Source organism: Tachypleus tridentatus, chromosome 13, assembly GCF_004210375.1.
Source record: "Tachypleus tridentatus isolate NWPU-2018 chromosome 13, ASM421037v1, whole genome shotgun sequence".
NCBI lineage: Eukaryota > Metazoa > Arthropoda > Merostomata > Xiphosura > Limulidae > Tachypleus > Tachypleus tridentatus.
The window spans coordinates 11,418,821-11,438,840 of record NC_134837.1 but is presented as its reverse complement, the minus strand read 5'-3'; the positions used below and the strand labels follow the sequence as shown (position 1 = coordinate 11,438,840).

The 20,020-nt window shown below is 31.9% G+C and overlaps 1 protein-coding gene across 1 annotated transcript in view; it reads right to left on the bottom strand.

The window, feature by feature from the left end:
- The window catches only part of LOC143240573 (elongation factor-like GTPase 1), a 201,302-nt gene that overhangs the window by 174,980 nt on the left and 6,302 nt on the right, over positions 1–20,020 (bottom strand). Inside the window, exons 2-8 of the mRNA XM_076483233.1 lie at positions 19,173–19,279; positions 10,990–11,057; positions 10,265–10,349; positions 6,657–6,790; positions 2,991–3,128; positions 1,235–1,291; positions 75–149 (exon numbers count right to left, since the gene is read on the bottom strand). Coding sequence (XP_076339348.1) covers positions 75–149; positions 1,235–1,291; positions 2,991–3,128; positions 6,657–6,790; positions 10,265–10,349; positions 10,990–11,057; positions 19,173–19,279 — 664 coding nt within the window. The remainder of the gene's footprint in view (positions 1–74; positions 150–1,234; positions 1,292–2,990; positions 3,129–6,656; positions 6,791–10,264; positions 10,350–10,989; positions 11,058–19,172; positions 19,280–20,020) is intronic.

The following is a 20,020-nucleotide window of genomic DNA, read 5'->3' as shown; positions in this document are numbered from 1 at the left end:
TGATCAAACACTTAGTGGAATAACATGGTTGTAACAAATGCAACAATCCATTTATAGAAGATGAATACACTTACCTTTGCTTCTGAAAGTGACTCTTCAGCATTTAGTTTGACTTCACTAGTTTCAGCATTCAGTTTAGCTTCTTTAGTCTAGAAAACAAAACATTTAAAGCATAAATCATAAAAAAATACTCTAAGTACCCATAATATAAAAATACTTGAAACTATTATTATTTGATAGCCCATATATAATTCTTATTTTCACAAAAAAAATTCCACTAGCACAAACAAGTGACATTTATTTTTGATGCAATGTGCTTATTTATTTTCCATAAGCACATTCTTGACAAACTAGATTCAGTTATAAAAAGAATACACAATATTATTACTCAAAAAATATATTAATATACTTAAACTGGAATGAGATTTAGTCAAAATCAGATTTATAAGTTTAATTGAAAGAAGTTTAGACATGGAACTGGGTGTTTCCAACATCAAGCCTGTTTTGAAATAAAGTTACTGGGATATCTTTTATAAAGTTCCTCATACTATGACTACATTTATTTCATGTTATGAATCGACAAAAGCAATATTTCTAACTTTGTTAGTGAAAAGAGACTCTAAGACTGGGGGTTTTGCTTACAGCAATGTTTGGTAGAAAGTTTACTTTCATTGATTTATAATATTAATTAAATATAGTAATAATAAATATTTATGTATGTACATGTGAATCTAGTTACACACTTGAGATCTGGTAAATCAACCCAATAATTGCTTAACCACCAAAATACAATGTAATATGAAGTTGTATATTCATGGTTAAAAAGTCTCATGAGTTACACAAACAGTTTATACTCTTGGACTGAGCATTGGCCTCATTAGTCAAAGACCTTGGTTGGAGTCCAAGTTCGAGTTTCTTTTCACTTACTAGATTTTTCACTTAACACATTCTTCACAATACCCTGAAAACTTGCATGCATTTTACTGAAATCACCAATTTGACAATGCTAAGATAAAACAAGTGATAATTTCTACATAAAAAGGAACTTAAATGCATAGTTTTAAATGTACTTTACTAATTTTGAATACTCTTGAATAAAATTTAAGATTTTCAACAAGCCCCTGGTAAACATTTTTGCCCTATGACAACTACTTCTTCAGATAAAATTATTTTAGGGGCTTTCTTTAATTAACCTGTAAAAGTAACAACAAGAGAAACTTATCAAAATGGTTACCTTGTTACTTCTCGTCAGAACTTCTGTTGTGAATAGTTCTCCAATTACTGCATTAACCTAAATTGTCAGGATTAAAACTACTGCAACTTATCAACTTAATGACAAAAATATGTTTTTAAAAATTTGTCATAATGTCATTTTACAATTGTGTAATAAGTTATCACAATTTATCTTTCTTCCTATTGATAGTTTAAAACCCAAGATAAAATTACTTTAAATAGAAGGCATCAGCAAGTGAAATGAAAACCACAGTCAACATAAAACAGTGTATTATAATCCGTGATGAATTACAACTACACTTAAACATTGTTTGATATTTTTTAAATAGTGTGATGCCACAAAACGTTATCACTTTTGAGAAGTTCTAAGTAACAGCCCCTTCTGATGTAAAGTATCCAAACTTAATGATCATAAAGACATGTTAAGACAGCAGATTTAATATTTCAAAATTGGGATTTTCCCTTGTACTCAACTCTCTCATTATGAGGTCAGTTGATTCGATTGACCTCATAACCATTTTGTTACTAAATATAGTTTCTATACTATAACTTTTAATACACTTTCTATGTCTTCACAAACTCTGGCAGACTTTTAGTAACCACTACAAGGCATTTGTATGCAAAGAATCTGACTTTTAATGACGTATTTTTATTAAAGATTTGTTCCAAAAATTCATATTATATTTGCATAGCCAATAAAAACTGCCTAAGAAAATTTTGAATGTTTTTTTTTCAGGAAAACTTTTTATTTTATTATGTTTTTATGCAATATTAACTATTATGTTTCTATGCTATATTAACAATTATGTTTTTATGCTATATTTATTGATATACCATGAACAGAAAATAGTTTCCACCAACTGTTGAAAAAGGTGATAGGAAACCACTGTTCTCATACAATGGATTGATCATGGAAAACCAGAAGGGAGGACTGATGTGCTTTGAATATCATGAGTGTACAATGGAGTCTTTAACAATTGATATTGTGCTTTAAGGCTATTATCAAGATGCACAACTGTCATACAGAGCATGACTGGACATGGCAATATGGAACATTCTGGTGAGACTCACAAGTAATTTTAATATAAAAGATTCAACTAATGTAACAAACTCAACCTCTGAACTGACAAAAATAGTTTAAAGTTAAAACATGAAGAATCACCATTTTTTTAAATCAAAGTACAACTCTTAGGACATTCACAAATATTAATTCTGAGAATTTTCAAAAGATAAGTAAACAATTTACTTTTGTTCTTGAGACTGTGTAAAGATACTATAGTGTCTCAAAAGTCTGAAGAGAAGCTAGATTCAAACAGAAGGTAAAATATGGGTCACACTATATGTTGGGATTGAAGCAATAAATGTAGCTCTAACTAAAATACAAGCAACAAAACAAACAGTAATTTCTACACATTTATTGGAACATGTGAGTCAACTTATTGAATGTTAGAATTACTGATTGATTTCATGATGTAATTAAAAGTTTATAAATATATTTACTGTACTATACTATTCACATAATAAATTTCAACTCCAGCAGTTACATAAAGAGAATTAGATTTCTATCTATAGAAGAAACATTTTCTTTATACTTCCCAGTACCATATTCATGAGATAAAATTTATTCTTGTAATAAATTATTACTTTTCCTTAAGAACATGTGCATAACAGGATTAAGATAATACCACAATATAATTTAATTTTATATGATAAAAATCACAGAAATACAGAACATATTTTACAAAAAAAAACACTACTTGTTCAAGGAGCTGTTGAAGATGGATGTAAGCATCTAAAGGAGTTAACTTGCGCTCAATAATAAGTCTGTCAATCTTATTCAGTACCAATATAGGATGAATGTTTTCAGTCCATGCCTGGCGAAGGGCAACTTTTGTCTGGGAAAACAAAACAGAATATCTTAGGGAAAAAAAAAAAAGAGAGAAGGAACATGCCTTCAAAATGAGTTGTTCTTATTTATCTTGGATTAATATTACAGCATCTCATTTTAACAATCTAACAATACCTGAACAGATTCAATCAATGAAAAAACAAATTACTCTTATAGGTTTCACCTGTATATCACCTCTGACAGGAATGTACAGAAATAAATCTAAATATGATGATATACATATGGAACAGGTAGTTGATGCTTATAAGACTCTAACAAGATAACCACCCTCTGCCAACAGCCTGCATTCAAAATCTAATGGGAAATTGAGAGAACATGTAACTTGCTGGTCAAGAGTATTTTGGTTTAATTCAAACGTATGAGTTTCCAACTGGCTGGAGTTCTAGTGTGCTATTTACCTACAAGATTTTTATAATATTGTAAAAACTAAACTTCCAAAGAAACTAAATAAAAAAATATGTTTTGTAAAGAGAACAAAAACTATTTTCAACATGTGTACTCACCTGGAGAAATCATTAGTGTTTTAGGCTTTTCTCAAAATGTCCTTTGGTATTTCCCTTTATACAGAGTTGTGTGTTCATATGCAAAGTAAATATGTCAACATTTAACAAAACAGAAAATTTAACAAAAGCTACTACAACTCAATTGTTTTTCAAAATTTTTGTGATAAAATATTGTAGGGCTATTTGCACATAACTTTCCCAAATTTTGAATTGATGGTCAAAAGATAAGACATTCTGGTCAATAGCATTCACCACAAATTCTTTGCCTACTCTTAATCAGTGATGACGAGAAAACCCACTTGTAGAGAAATATACATGTAAAAACGGCTCGTTTGGGTTGAGAAAATTTGTATGTAGAGGAGCAAACAACGTTTCGACCTTCTTCGGTCATCATCAGGTTCACAAAGAAAGAAAAAGGCAACTGACCAATAGCTGACCACATGTTTGAAGGGGGTTGTGTAACTGAGTGTAGGAATGTAGAAGGCATGCTTAGATGTTTGGTTATATTTACTAATATAGGTATAAAGGTATTCCTTTGTATTGGTTTATTTTGGGCTTGAATTGTTGTATAAGTAAGGCTTCTTTAATTTTGCGTTTGTTTATGTTTGTTTCTTTATTTAGTATTTGGGTGTTTTCTATGGTTATGTTGTGTTTATTTGATTTGCAGTGTTTGAAAACATGTGAAGGTGACTTTTTGTGTTCTTTGAATCTGGTTTCGATTTTTCTTCTTGTTTCTCCAATATAGAAGTCGTGGCAGTTAACACAAAGTTATCCATTGTAGAAGTGAAAGGCCCTAATGATTGATATGTTAGAGGGAAATTGTTTGGAGAGAATAATTTGACTTGTCAAAGGACATTTTAAGTTGACAGAAACCACCTATGTGGATTTTAATAAAAAGCAAATGATTATTTGGAAACATAAGAAATGGACAATCATTAAACACAGTTGCAGTAACTCATGGAACAGTGTAAGTGCATTATATATGGATACTACTATGATTAAAATAGTGAATAATAATTCAGCTTACCAACTGAATTCTAAAGCAATTTAAGTGGCCTGAAGTGGACTTTTGACAAGAAGAGAAATGTATAATGTTTATGATACAAGTATAACCATGACAGTAAAATGATTTTGTATATACAGTCAACTGGTTTCTAATACACATATTACTTAATAAAAAGGTGGAGTGCATGCTGTTCATTCATTGTTGAATTTATCACCACCAAAATCACAGACAACTATTGTAGAGGAATCCTGAGCTCAACACACTCATACACTTACATTAATATTTACTACTAATAAGTAAGTTACTGATAAACTCTCATAGCACATCCATAGCCCAATATGTAGAATACCAAAATAACTCGAACCATGAACTATTAAGATTTAGTCAGGGCATACTAATCACTAAACACTCATGTTTCTCCTTGTTAAATAAATATTTTTCAAATATATATCCTAATCTAGACTAGTTTGTAATCTTCAGTTTGTAATTTAGTGTAAATAAAGAGAGTTAAACCAACGTATGTCGTCACATCTCAACCTTTCCCACACTTATCTGCAATGCAACACTTCTACAGCCATTACAGATTTTAATTATTCTTTTATGGATTAAATGCATTTTATTTCATTAATCTACAGCAGTAAGGAACAGTTCTGACATCACAGAAATATTATTTCTGAAAACTTTAATTACAAACTGGTTGAATAAGACAAAGTATCATCACTCAAAGAACATCATATTTGATGTATAATTTTTCCACTATCAAGAATACTTCATTATTATAGATATATATTCTCTCACACTTCATTTATACTATTTAGATGAACTAAATTGTTAGTAATATTACATTTATTCTTAATTGTAGAGTGAAGCTAGACTTTTATTGATGTTAAACACTTTACAGTTACACAAGAATCTAGCTGTAGACACAAATTTAAAAGATTTCTCGTATTAAAAGAATATTTTGTAGCTAGAATCTAAAGAAAATCATTTGAATGTTATGGAAACACTTCCACTGATGAAATTTTTGTTATCATGTTTTACAGAATGTAAGCTTTTATCATCACATTTTACAAAATGAATCCTGTTTATGAATCTTCTGCTATACTTTAAGAACATTTATTTTCAAACTTTACTTAAATATTTCTTTTGGGTATAATTTTATTTAAATAAGGATCTTATAACTTTTTTAAATAAACTTCTTTCTCCTTGTTGGTTTATATTTAACATACAACTTATGTGTGGACTAGGTTATCAACTAAAAACTCTCACATACAACTTATATCTGGCCTAGGTTATCAACTAAAAACTCTCACACGCAATTTATATCTTTCCTAGGTTATCAACTAAAAACTCTCGCCCACAATTTATATCTGGCCTAGGTTATCAACTAAAAACTCTCACACACACTTTATATATGGTCTAGGTTATCAACTAAAAACTCTTCAAGACCACTCACTCCTTCACGAAAGCATCCATGAAGTGAATTTTGTGAGGACTTCTTAGACCCTCCTCATTAAGTCTGCTGTGATGCCCACTGTTTTGAGAACATTACTGGTCTCTCTATTCTTACAAGAAATAAGTACTTTTGAATTAAAGTCCTGTTATTTGACATGGAATTGGCCAGGCAATCAGCTGTTGTACACAGATGAATTTATATTGTCCAATTTTATAAACAAAGAATTGGGATATGGCATCAATCTGCTAATAACACTCATGGACTGTTTGGCAGGGGTTATTTACATCCCTCATGTATATCTCAAGTGCAATAGAGTAAACATGACTAATAATTTGAATTGAAAAAATCACAACAAATATTTTAAATGCAGCATCAGATTATGTATGTAACCATTTTGATGACATAGAAAAACCCTTTTATAGAAATTTGTTGTAATTCTATAAAACATAACATATGTATGAATATACTTCACGCATGCAACATCTACATAAAACCTTACAAGGTACATTCTTAAAGATGCAAGTGAAATTGAAAACAAAGTTAACTAACCTGAGGACAAATCCCTTCAACAACATCCACCAAAATTATAGCCCCATCACATAACCGTACTGCTGTTGACACCTCACCATAGAAGTCCACATGACCAGGTGAGTCAATCAAATTGATCAAATAGTTCTCACTTCCTGCACAACAACAACTTAACATTAATTTACAAATCCAAACAACAAACACCTCAAATACTGAAACTGTACACAGTACTATTTTTGTGTTCAATCCCTGCTAATCATCATTCAAACACTGACTAACACTTTAAATTTTCTTGTACAACACATTATGTGAGAATTAATGTTATTTTCTCTCTCTCTCTCTCTCACTCACAAAGACATATTACTATTTAAACCTCCATAATGATCTTTAATGTAATGCAGCTATTGTTAGAAAGTTTTACAATACAAAGTTCCAATTAACAGATGACAAAATTTACTGAAATTAGTAATTTCTAAGTTGTTTAATAGGTATTAAAATCTTTCTTAATATTAATTTATTGATTTTGTATTGTTTATTGAAAATAAGTTAGTACACCAAAGTATGAAAATTTATCGCATGTTAAAAGACTAGCACAACTAAGTGGATTAAAACACTAGTGCCTGTCACAACTTCCATCAAAACATATGCTCAGGAAGTAAAAAAATAGGGGTTTTACAAACACTACACAAGTACAATATAAAAACATAAACTTACAGCTCACTAAACACTAAAAAATACAGAACAAAAATTGTAATTTATGGAATATAAAACAGTAATATTTTATGCAGTATTCAACACTAAAATAGCCCACAATATAACAGTGGTGTTGCTGGATATTTGCCTTCCCTCTATTCTAAAATTCAGAATCGAGGAAGATATGTAAAGTTACTAGGAGTATGCACTAATTCAAAACAAATATCACACACACACACACAGCTGAAAAGGCAAGTATATTCAGTAGCAGCAGGAATTGAATCTAAGAACCTTGAACTATGAGGTAACTCTCTTATCAACAGGTCATGCCAACCCCAAGCTGAAGAAAACTGAAATAATAATAAAAAATTATGACAATAAAACAAGAAATCATAATGGAAGTACTTTCATTACTTGAGTTAACTAATATTAACAGGACTTATTCAGCTGACCTCACAAGACTTGACACCAATCAATTAAGCTAGTGAAACTCAAATGATATGAAAATACTAACACAAAATCATAATGCCGATATTTTAACTACTTGAATAATTAAAACATTATTTTCATGACATAAATTTAATCAACTTATTATTTTATATTACACTAATCAATGCTTAATAACAATAAATCATGCTCATCACTCAGCTTTATTAGTAAAAGCCATTTGTTTTCATCCACCTGCCCACCCTTTAATTCACATAAGTAACTTATCCATTACATTAAGTTTGTTTTTTCACCTGTATTTTATGCAGTATCTAATCAAAACTTTTCTTAAAATCCAAGTAAACCAAATCCAGTCTTTTACCCTCATCCCAATAAAATATAACCCATGAAGGATCTTTCTCTGCAAAGCCACTTTGGCTCTCTGACAAAATTTGAAATCACATGATTCTAAACAGCTTCTTTTACCACTTTTAAAGTTTTCCCCACTACAGAAGTCCAAGTGGATTTAAATTCCATGGACAATGCTTATCTTCTCTTTTAAAGGGATAAATAATCTTATCCACCCTCCAATCATGTCCTCTATCCCTATCTGATGGCTTATCAAATCTTAAAACGAGTAATTCAGAAATCTGATCCTAAACCTCCCTTAAGATCCTAAAGTAAATATTATCAGATATAATCAAGTACCCATTGTAAAAATAACACTTATAAAAGGTTAGGCATATTTATTTTAATTATCTCTCTAGAAAGACAGAGAGAGAGGCCGTTAGTAAAAACGTTAATGTATAATTTTATGTGGTTGTGAAACAAAGATAACATAAGTGAGTTTGAAGTGAATTCTTGTATTCTCCTTAGTTGGTTATGCCCAAACTTCCACACGGAACAACCCTTGTGGACGGAAAGAAATAAACAGATTAAGATATCAAAACTAATATAACTAAGATGAACAAAATTACTAGGTAAATAATGAAGAGAAAGAAACAACCACTAAACTTTAACTTTAAATGGATATAAACATAAAGATGTGATTACATCAATACATCCACCTGTATTCCCACCAATGCATGTACAAACATATATCAAATTCAAAAAATGTATCACAAATTTTTCAAAGCCAATGTCATTAATTCATACACTTAAACTATGAAATATTAAAAGTTCATAATATTCTGCCTACTTTCTCCCTTACATCAGATTATTTAAATGTTAGATTTTTTTACACAGTTTTTAAATGTTACTTATTCTTACCAGATGTTGTACTATTCTTATCAAAAGTAAAATCACGATATTGCAGTATCCTTACCAGAAGTAAAATAGAGATATTGTATTATTCATACCAGAAATTAAGTGAAGAGATATTATACTATTACTGCCACAAGTAAAATGAAGAGATATTGCACTATTCTTACCAAAAGTAAAATGAAGAGATATTGCACTATTCTTACCAAAAGTAAAATGAAGAGATATTGCACTATTCTTACCAAAAGTAAAATGAAGAGATATTGCACTATTCTTACCAAAAGTAAAATGAAGAGATATTGCACTATTCTTACCAAAAGTAAAATGAAGAGATATTGCACTATTCTTACCAAAAGTAAAATGAAGAGATATTGCACTATTCTTACCAAAAGTAAAATGAAGAGATATTGCACTATTCTTACCAAAAGTAATATGAAGAGATATTGCACTATTCTTACCAAAAGTAAAATGAAGAGATATTGCACTATTCTTACCAAAAGTAATATGAAGAGATATTGCACTATTCTTACCAAAAGTAATATGAAGAGATATTGCACTATTCTTACCAAAAGTAAAATGAAGAGATATTGCACTATTCTTACCAAAAGTAAAATGAAGAGATATTGCACTATTCTTACCAAAAGTAAAATGAAGAGATATTGCACTATTCTTACCAAAAGTAAAATGAAGAGATATTGCACTATTCTTACCAAAAGTAAAATGAAGAGATATTGCACTATTCTTACCAAAAGTAAAATGAAGAGATATTGCACTATTCTTACCAAAAGTAAAATGAAGAGATATTGCACTATTCTTACCAAAAGTAAAATGAAGAGATATTGCACTATTCTTACCAAAAGTAATATGAAGAGATATTGCACTATTCTTACCAAAAGTAATATGAAGAGATATTGCACTATTCTTACCAAAAGTAAAATGAAGAGATATTGCACTATTCTTACCAAAAGTAATATGAAGAGATATTGCACTATTTTTACCAAAAGTAATATGAAGAGATATTGCACTATTCTTACCAAAAGTAATATGAAGAGATATTGCACTATTCTTACCAAAAGTAAAATGAAGAGATATTGCACTATTCTTACCAAAAGTAAAATGAAGAGATATTGCACTATTCTTACCAAAAGTAATATGAAGAGATATTGCACTATTCTTACCAAAAGTAAAATGAAGAGATATTGCACTATTCTTACCAAAAGTAAAATGAAGAGATATTGCACTATTCTTACCAAAAGTAAAATGAAGAGATATTGCACTAGATTTCATTGTAATTCCTCTTTCTTGTTCATCTTTTCGACTGTCCAAATATCGCAACTGTAATTAGTTTATAAGTCACATAAAAAAGTAACAAGCCTATAGCGTTCAAAGTAGCATACAAAAGTAAAGAGCAGCAAGATAAGAGTATTAAGCTTTGCTACACAGTAACATTTAAATTACAATATTTCAGAGAAACTAACAAATACCATGAATAATGATACAATTTAAAAAGTATACTCAGTTATAATTAAGATGTACAGAAAAAATGTTGAACATTTTAAAATAATGACTACATTTAATAATAGTCTTAAATACGAATAACAAACTACAAAAAGCTTCTATGGCCACTCTGCCCCAAGTCAACAGTTGGACACACTAACTGTTTGTGGTGTGTTTGGCCCTTAACTCATCTGACAAGGATACATGCTTAGTAACATTAACAAGCAGATTTGTCATATGTAAAGTTTGATGTTCCATATCATTACACAGAGCCAATGTAGTTATTACTATTTAAGAAATTAGACATTTGGAATATTTTTTCAAGTTAAAAATGAGCCAACCATGCTATATTACAATGTGCACATTTCTTAAAATGTTTTTAAAGTTTACTTATCTTTTTTTTTGATACTTAAAACTATCCTTCACTCACATAATATTAAAATTGTAAAATGACTTTAAAAACCAAAACAATCCTTACCTTGCCAGCCAATCGTTCAGATATAATCCTGTTGCTGGCGATTAAACAGTCTGCTACAGTTGTTTTACCTGCAATATATTCAGTCTAAGTTATATAACAGCTATTTGTGCCATTTCAAATATGGATACAGAGAACTTGTTCTCCTCTCACACAAAAAATAGAAGAAAATAATTACAATAATTAAAATTAGAAAGTAGATTATTCGACCAGTTCTGGTATTTGAACATCAAATTACTGAAATACAATAAAGTAACTAGTAAATACATGACCACTGGTTTTTTTTGGTTACACTACACAATATTACTACCTTTGAACTCACTATGGATGACTAAACATGATCTGTATAATATACTTAACAGACAAAATGTCAAACAACACATGCAGTCTCAATCTCAGTAAAATTTACAATATGAAAAAGGAAAAATGGAGAGAAAATATAGTGAATAATTTTATCATGAAACCTAAACAAATTTAATCAAAGTGTTAATGAAAACTTATACTAACTTTTCCCAACCCATGTACAGTGGCATAATGACGTACCACCAACAATGAAGGGTGCATCATGGAATTTTGGAAAAATCACACAAGAAAAATGAATAAATGAAAATATCATTTAGATAAACAAGTGTTGTGTATTCTGTCTCATGCTCATCTGGTGTGCAGACATGAAACTACATGTCTTACAACACTCTAATAACCTTATAGTTAATCTTACAATTAGAGTCATGTTGGTCCAAGCCCTCTTAAGGTGTTGGGTGGAAGAGATTTGGAGTGCTACGAAACATTTTCGATTAAAGTAACTGTACGTAAGATAATGGCTTGAATATTACTTGTATTTCATATACTTAAAAACAAAAGACCTTTAACTTTGCTGTTTGCATTATATTAAAATACAGTACTTCTAATATGTTGTTTTTCTTATTGTAAAGCTATACAACAGGCTCTCTCTGCAAACTATCCACTGGAGGAAATAAAACTCCAGAGTTTAGCACTGTAAGTATGTAAAGTTACTGGAAGGTCAGCATGGTCAGAAGTAACCAACAAAACCAGTTATATAGTTGACAGTTAATGAAAAATATGTTTGAATGGTTTTGAAAATAAAGTGTTCTTGTCCTACTTGTTCTCTTGAATGACACCCCCCCCCCATCTCAGCTTTCAGGAATGTGAGGAAACTTTTGAATTTCTTTAAACGATACAAAAATGAAATTATGACTAGGGACAGCCTCACCATACCACAAAAAGGGTGGGTGTACATTGTGCTATGTATTTCAAAGGGGAAGATATCTGGGGACTGGATTAGTTATCCCACTATAGCTTCCCTTTTTGTGGGTATGGTTGGTGTACATAGTGCTATGTACTTCAAAGGGGAAGATATCTTGGGACTGGATTAGTTATCCTACTATAGCTTCCCTTTTTGTGGGTATGGTGGGTGTACATAGTGCTATGTACTTCAGAGGGGAAGATATCTGGGGACTGGATTAGTTATCCCACTACACCCACCCTTTTTGTGGGCATGGTTGGTGTACATTGTGCTATGTACTTCAGAGGGGAAGATATCTGGGGACTGGATTAGTTATCCCACTACACCCACCCTTTTTGTGGGCATGGTTGGTGTACATAGTGCTATGTACTTCAGAGGGAAGATATCTGGGGACTGGATTAGTTATCCCACTACACCCACCCTTTTTGTGGGTATGGTTGGTGTACATAGTGCTATGTACTTCAAAGGGGAAGATATCTGGGGACTGGATTAGTTATCCCACTATAGCTTCCCTTTTTGTGGGTATGGTTGGTGTACATAGTGCTATGTACTTCAAAGGGGAAGATATCTGGGGACTGGATTAGTTATCCTACTATAGCTTCCCTTTTTGTGGGTATGGTGGGTGTACATAGTGCTATGTACTTCAGAGGGGAAGATATCTGGGGACTGGATTAGTTATCCCACTACACCCACCCTTTTTGTGGGCATGGTTGGTGTACATAGTGCTATGTACTTCAGAGGGGAAGATATCTGGGGACTGGATTAGTTATCCCACTACACCCACCCTTTTTGTGGGTATGGTTGGTGTACATAGTGCTATGTATTTCAGAGGGGAAGATATCTGGGGACTGGATTAGTTATCCCACTACACCCACCCTTTTTGTGGGCATGGTTGGTGTACATAGTGCTATGTACTTCAGAGGGGAAGATATCTGGGGACTGGATTAGTTATCCCACTACACCCACCCTTTTTGTGGGTATGGTTGGTGTACATAGTGCTATGTACTTCAAAGGGGAAGATATCTGGGGACTGGATTAGTTATCCCACTATAGCTTCCCTTTTTGTGGGTATGGTTGGTGTACATAGTGCTATGTACTTCAAAGGGGAAGATATCTGGGGACTGGATTAGTTATCCTACTATAGCTTCCCTTTTTGTGGGTATGGTGGGTGTACATAGTGCTATGTACTTCAGAGGGGAAGATATCTGGGGACTGGATTAGTTATCCCACTACACCCACCCTTTTTGTGGGCATGGTTGGTGTACATTGTGCTATGTACTTCAGAGGGGAAGATATCTGGGGACTGGATTAGTTATCCCACTACACCCACCCTTTTTGTGGGCATGGTTGGTGTACATAGTGCTATGTACTTCAGAGGGGAAGATATCTGGGGACTGGATTAGTTGTCCCACTACACCCACCCTTTTTGTGGGTATGGTTGGTGTACATAGTGCTATGTATTTCAGAGGGAAGATATCTGGGGACTGGATTAGTTATCCCACTACACCCACCATTTTGTGGGCATGGTTGGTGTACATAGTGCTATGTACTTCAGAGGGAAGATATCTGGGGACTGGATTAGTTATCCCACTACACCCACCCTTTTTGTGGGTATGGTTGGTGTACATAGTGCTATGTACTTCAAAGGGGAAGATATCTGGGGACTGGATTAGTTATCCTACTATAGCTTCCCTTTTTGTGGGTATGGTGGGTGTACACTGTGCTATGCATTTCAAAGGGGAAGATATCTGAGGACTGGATTAGTTATCCTACTACACCCACCCTTTTTGTGGGTATGGTGGGTGTACATTGTGCTACATATTTCAAAGGGGAAGATATCTGGGGACTGGATTAGTTATCCTACTATAGCTTCCCTTTTTGTGGGTATGGTGGGTGTACATAGTGCTATGTATTTCAAAGGGGAAGATATCTGGGGACTGGATTAGTTATCCTACTACACCCACCCTTTTTGTGGGTATGGTGGGTGTACATTATGCTATATATTTCAAAGGGGAAGATAACTGGGGACTGGATTAGTTATCCTACTACACCCACCCTTTTTGTGGGTATGGTGGGTGTACATTGTGCTATGTATTTCAAAGGGGAAGATATCTGGGGACTGGATTATTTATCCAACTACACCCACCCTTTTTGTAGGTATGGTGGATGTACATTGTGCTATGTATTTCAAAGGGGAAGATATCTGGAGACTGGATTAGGTATCCTACTACACCAGTGTTTGTGTGTTAAGTGTGTGTGAAATTCTTCATTTGTTTATACAAACTGCTTGTGTGTTAAGTTTGTATGTGTGTGAAATTATGATTATAGATTCTGTTCATGTGTTAAGTTTGTCTATGTGTGTGAAATTCTTTATTTGTTCATAGATACTGTTCTTGTGTTAAGTTTGTCAGTGTGTGTGAGAGATGTCTCATGAGTATCACAATGACTTGAGATGTCTCGTGAGTATCACGAGATAGCAAATTCTACTTTTATTTTACCATCCATTTATTATTCCTTCTATTATTTAATTCAACTATGAATTTTCAGCTATGTTAAAAAGCTAATTTACATTCTAAATAAAGCACTTTGATTATGTTTGTATTAATCAACTGACATAAGCTTCACCTGGAGTTGACATACAAATATTAATGTTGTAAGACATTATATAAATTAGCTAGTCACGAGAGATAACCTTGTGGTATGACCACTAAACGAAAACCATTTCTTGACCTTTAAAAAATTAGTTCACAACTAGGTAGAACAAATTATTTGTTGATTGTTACTGGATATTAAGTTTGGAATATTGTGTTCCTTCAGAGCCAACTTTTCTACTTCATGTTTCTAATTCTGTTATTTATTGAAATACTGGTATTTATGTTGTAATGTTCATTGACGTTAGTACCAAGTACTGGACAGGCATGAACTTACTGGATTTTCATAAACTGTTTTTCTCTTTGACCATGGTTTCAGTGGCATTTTGGTTTAGTTCAAACAGAGGCCCTTTCATAAATGGTATAGGAGTTTTATCTTTGAGCTTATTAATTCAGCAATAATTTAAGTTCAGTTAAGTAGAAGTCAACTTGTAACAGAAAATAACTGTTACTATAGAAGTTAATAAAGCTAATGTGACAGTAGTGACACAACAGGTACGTGTTGACAGATCTAATCAAGAAAAAATATGTTTAACCCACTAAGATTTAATCTCACAGTCCCTGGAACTTCCTGTACAATTATCACATTTATTCAGATATTTAAGTACCTAACCTCATCTGCAAGGTCACCCAAATGTTTCAATTACTTTAAATAAATCACATCTTATAAATTTGTGTACTGAAATACAAAATACCACAATCGAATAAAATGTTCTCCACACATAGTACAGTTTTCACTCTAATAAGTACATACAGATAACAAACTTGAAGGTAGAAAATAAAATGTGCTGCTGACAAATGTGTGTTTATCCCTTCAAAAAATTTGGCAAAGAAGCCTAGAGAACTTTACTGATTATTTGGATAGTTTCTTTATTTACTGATGATAATTGGATGTTGAGAAGAGCTCATTTCTATGACAGTGCTTTTCTGATCCACAAGAACATTAACCTTTTCACGATGAGTCACAGGTGAAAGGCCATATCATCACATTTGTTGACTTGCATTAAAAATTTTATTGCACTTCTACACTGCTGGTCAAAATCTTAAAGCCAATGAACATAAAGAAAAAATATGCAATTTGTGTTGTTAGACTCAACCACTTATTTGAGTAGAGCTTCGAAAAAAAAAGATGAAAATAAGAAAAGGGAAAACAAAAATAAAAAACTCTTTTAGCATTTAATAGGGAAAATGTGAACATTATGAAATTAGTCTAAATACTAGCTGGTCAAAAATTTAAGACCATACCAAAAAGAAGTCCTAAACAGGGTAGGAAATGCCCAACAAGAGGTATCAGTAGTGGGTTGCATGGCCATCATTGCAAATAACTTCAAACATTCTCTTTGGCATGATCGATAGAAGCGTTTGCAGAAGACTGACTGGAATGTTATTCCAAGTGGTGAAGATGGCTGTTTAGAATTGACGTTCATTTCTATAGACTTCCCGTGCTATCCACCCCCAAACATTTTCAATGGGGTTCAGTTCTGGCGAACACACTGGATGGTTCAAAAGAATCACGTTATTCGCCATGAAAAAGTCCTTTGTCCTGCAGGCATTGTGGATTGCAGCATTGTCCTGCTGAAAGATCCAGTCATTTCCACACAAGCAAGAGCCTTCAGTCAATAAGGATGCTCTCTCCAACATGACAATGTAGCCAGCTGCTGTTTGATGCCCCAGTATAACCTGAAGCTCCATTGTTCCATAGAAAGAAAAAGCACCCCAGATCATGATGGAACCTCCTGCACTGTGTCATGTAGAAAATGTCTCAGGTGGGATATCCTTATCATGCCAGTAATGCTGGAAGCCATCTCGACCATCCAGGTTAAATTGTTTCTCATCAGAGAACAAAACCTTCATCCACATTTCTGCACCCCAAGTTTAACCAAGCTGTTTAGTGGTGTGGAAGAAGGTGTGGCCTTGGAAGATGTTAATGGTTTTTAAAACCTTTCTCTCATAGATGCCGTCTTATTGTTCTTGTAAGGCCTTAATCTGGTTCAACAATCAGCTGGTGTCTTGCCGGACAACCTGTCAAATCCTCCTGTTCAACGCCAGTGAAAGTTTCTTGGGCCAATCACTTGAAATTCTCATTCTGTACTGCTCAGGGTCTTTTAAGAAATTTACAACAACAGTTTTACTACGCCCAATCTCACCAGCAATGGCACGTTGAGAGAGACCTTGCTTTTACAGCTCGACAATTCTGCCACATTCAAACTCTGTCAACTTTTTAACCTTTGCCATGTTTTTACTCAATGTAACACAGGAGATGTCAGTAGGAGAGGTTGATAATGCTAATGCTTGAACACAAATTACTAAATTTCCTTACATGTTTACCGATTAATGCTTCATTTCAGTATGTTCTTAAACTTTTGACCAGGTAGTATTTAGGCTAATTTCATAGTGAGTGTTCACATTTTCCCTATTAAATGCTAAAAAGAATTTTTATTTTTGTTTTCCCTTTTCTTGTTTTCATCTCTCGAAGCTCTACTCAAATAAGTGGTTGAGTCTAACAACACAAAATGTATATTTTGTCTTTATGTTCATTGGCCTTAAGATTTTAGCCAGCAGTGTATTTTATGAATTTATGTCTATAAGTTTGGAAGCAACTTGTAGATTATAATTCAAACTTTAATATTATATATAAGTTAATTTCTTAATTTAAAAGTAAATATTACAAGAACACAACTTAATATAAATTTTAATGAATCACTTAGTATGTTGAATGCAGAACTGTTTAAAATTAGATGTTTATTATGTCAAAATACTTTGGCTATATTTTCATACAAATTAGGAATTTAAATTATTCATATTAACAAGCTGTAGTATAAAATTTAAAAAAAACTCGTATCTTTTTATTTTTCTGAGATATGGCTTATGTACTGAATTAAAGACAATGGCCCCATTCACTTCTCTAAATATTTGGAAATGGTTCCTTAAATACAGTTACTTAAATATATAACCTGTGAATAACCAACTAACAGACTAGAATGTCCTCCTAGAGGTTTTTCTTAGCCATTTTAATCTGTGAAAAGGTTACTATACTCTTTCGAACCAAGATTTCAAGAAGGTAGCTTGTGTCTTTAGTCTGTTCAAAGTTTCATATTTTTTTAAACATAAATACACCTTAGTTACTAAGCTTAACAAATCATAATGTAATTCTATTGTATCACTGTAGTTATTTATGATTTTTTTGGTTATTAAACTGTATATATAAAACCTAAAAAAGTTTTGTTTGACATCCTCCACATGCAAAATTTTAAAAGGCTTAGCAAGCTGTGTCCAGTATTAACTGAGTTCAAAGGTTGTAGCTAGAAGAGATAATTGTTTGTTTTACTTCTTGATTTATTATTCTATATTTTAAGTAAATTAAGTTTAGTAATTGATTTCTAAATAGTAATAATCTGTATACGTTGCTAATGTACAATAATTTAAATATAACTGTATATTACAAAATATTACTCCACTAAAACACAGCTACAACAGGGAAGATTATAGGTCAGTTTTATACTACTGGATACCTAACACGAGTGTATGTACATTGTGTCAACATCAATGCAAGATATGTAATGTTAGACGGGCATGACTGGAAGGTTAATATAATAAAAAAATAAATATATATGTAACATTATGAGACTTAAGCTACTTAGACTAAATATTGTGTTTTTGTGTTATAACATATCTTCATCCCAGCACTTAAAGAGCATAATTTATTTACATTTCCTAAATTTTTTATGATCGTTATGAGGTTTGTCAAATGACAGACCTCATACAATTAGAGTATATAAAATAACAAAATATAAAGTCTTCCTAAAAACAAACATTTCAAATATATTTAGGAGGTTATTAGAGATCATGTAAATAGTATGTAAATAGTATTCAAATAGTATGTAAATAGTATTTGAGATTTCTGGGATTGGAAATAATTTTCTTAATCATAACATGAAATCACTTTATACTCAGATTAGTAACAAAACACTCTTTCCACAAACAAATCTTTAGCAAAAATATTTGATTAAAAAATCTTATTTTCTGTGTACACAAACTTGTAATCTTTATACCAATAAGAACAAACATAATGAGCTAAGTGGCATCTTGCAATGGTGCATTTTCTTGTGCTTTTTGACAAAAGATCTACACTGTAGTTTATGTGACAGTTTTGAAATGATTTATGTATTTTCAAACTTACTTAGAAACCTATTCCATACTAATTATAACTCAAGTATAAATAGAGTTTCAGAACTTACCATAATCTACGTGTGCTAAAATACACAACTTACCATGATCTACGTGTGCTAAAATACATATATTTCTTATATTCTTTCTATTTTGCTGCAATTCAATTAACTGTTGAACAGACACAGTCCTCATCTTCATTTTATAAAAACTGTCAGGACAAAAAAAAATTAATATTTACTTCCAAAGTATAAAGAGCCTGAAAAATATTCAATAAATTAATCACTGGAAACAAAAAATGTTATTTCTGATTCAATCCTATAATGAATACCATTATATCAATGAACTTCTGAAAGACATTGCCAACATGATATGTTACTATACAAGTAATGAATGAAGTTTTTAAAAAAACATCAGTGTCTTTTATGAAAAATAATTTGTTAAAACTTAAAATAAAATGCAAGGTGTTTGAAACTGCTAATATCACACAAATATTTCTTAATTCCAAATTGGTAAAAAATAAATTTATAATCTTTATCAAGAAGGTGAAGAAATAAAAATACTGTAACAATAGTCACTCTCGTATTATAGTTCACCATAATACAGTAAAAGGAACACAATCATTTTCCCTCACTATTTCTGGTGTGCAACAACACAAATGTCCACCTTTTATGTAGCATTGCACTGATAATTACAAACGATAAGAACAACAGAATAATATTTCTATAAAAATAAACTGTCGTGTCACTCTTCCATCTGTTTGTCTCTCACTCTTTTCCAACCAAGGATCAAAGAGTGGCCATCTTTCAACATTAACAACACAATTTGTTTCACATATGCTGAATAATTTTATGTAAAAATATTGTTTGTAAAGAAAAATTTGGAGCATATTGGTTATTTTACATTCTGCACAAGGCTATCTGTTATAGCAGTTGTTATATCAACTAAATAT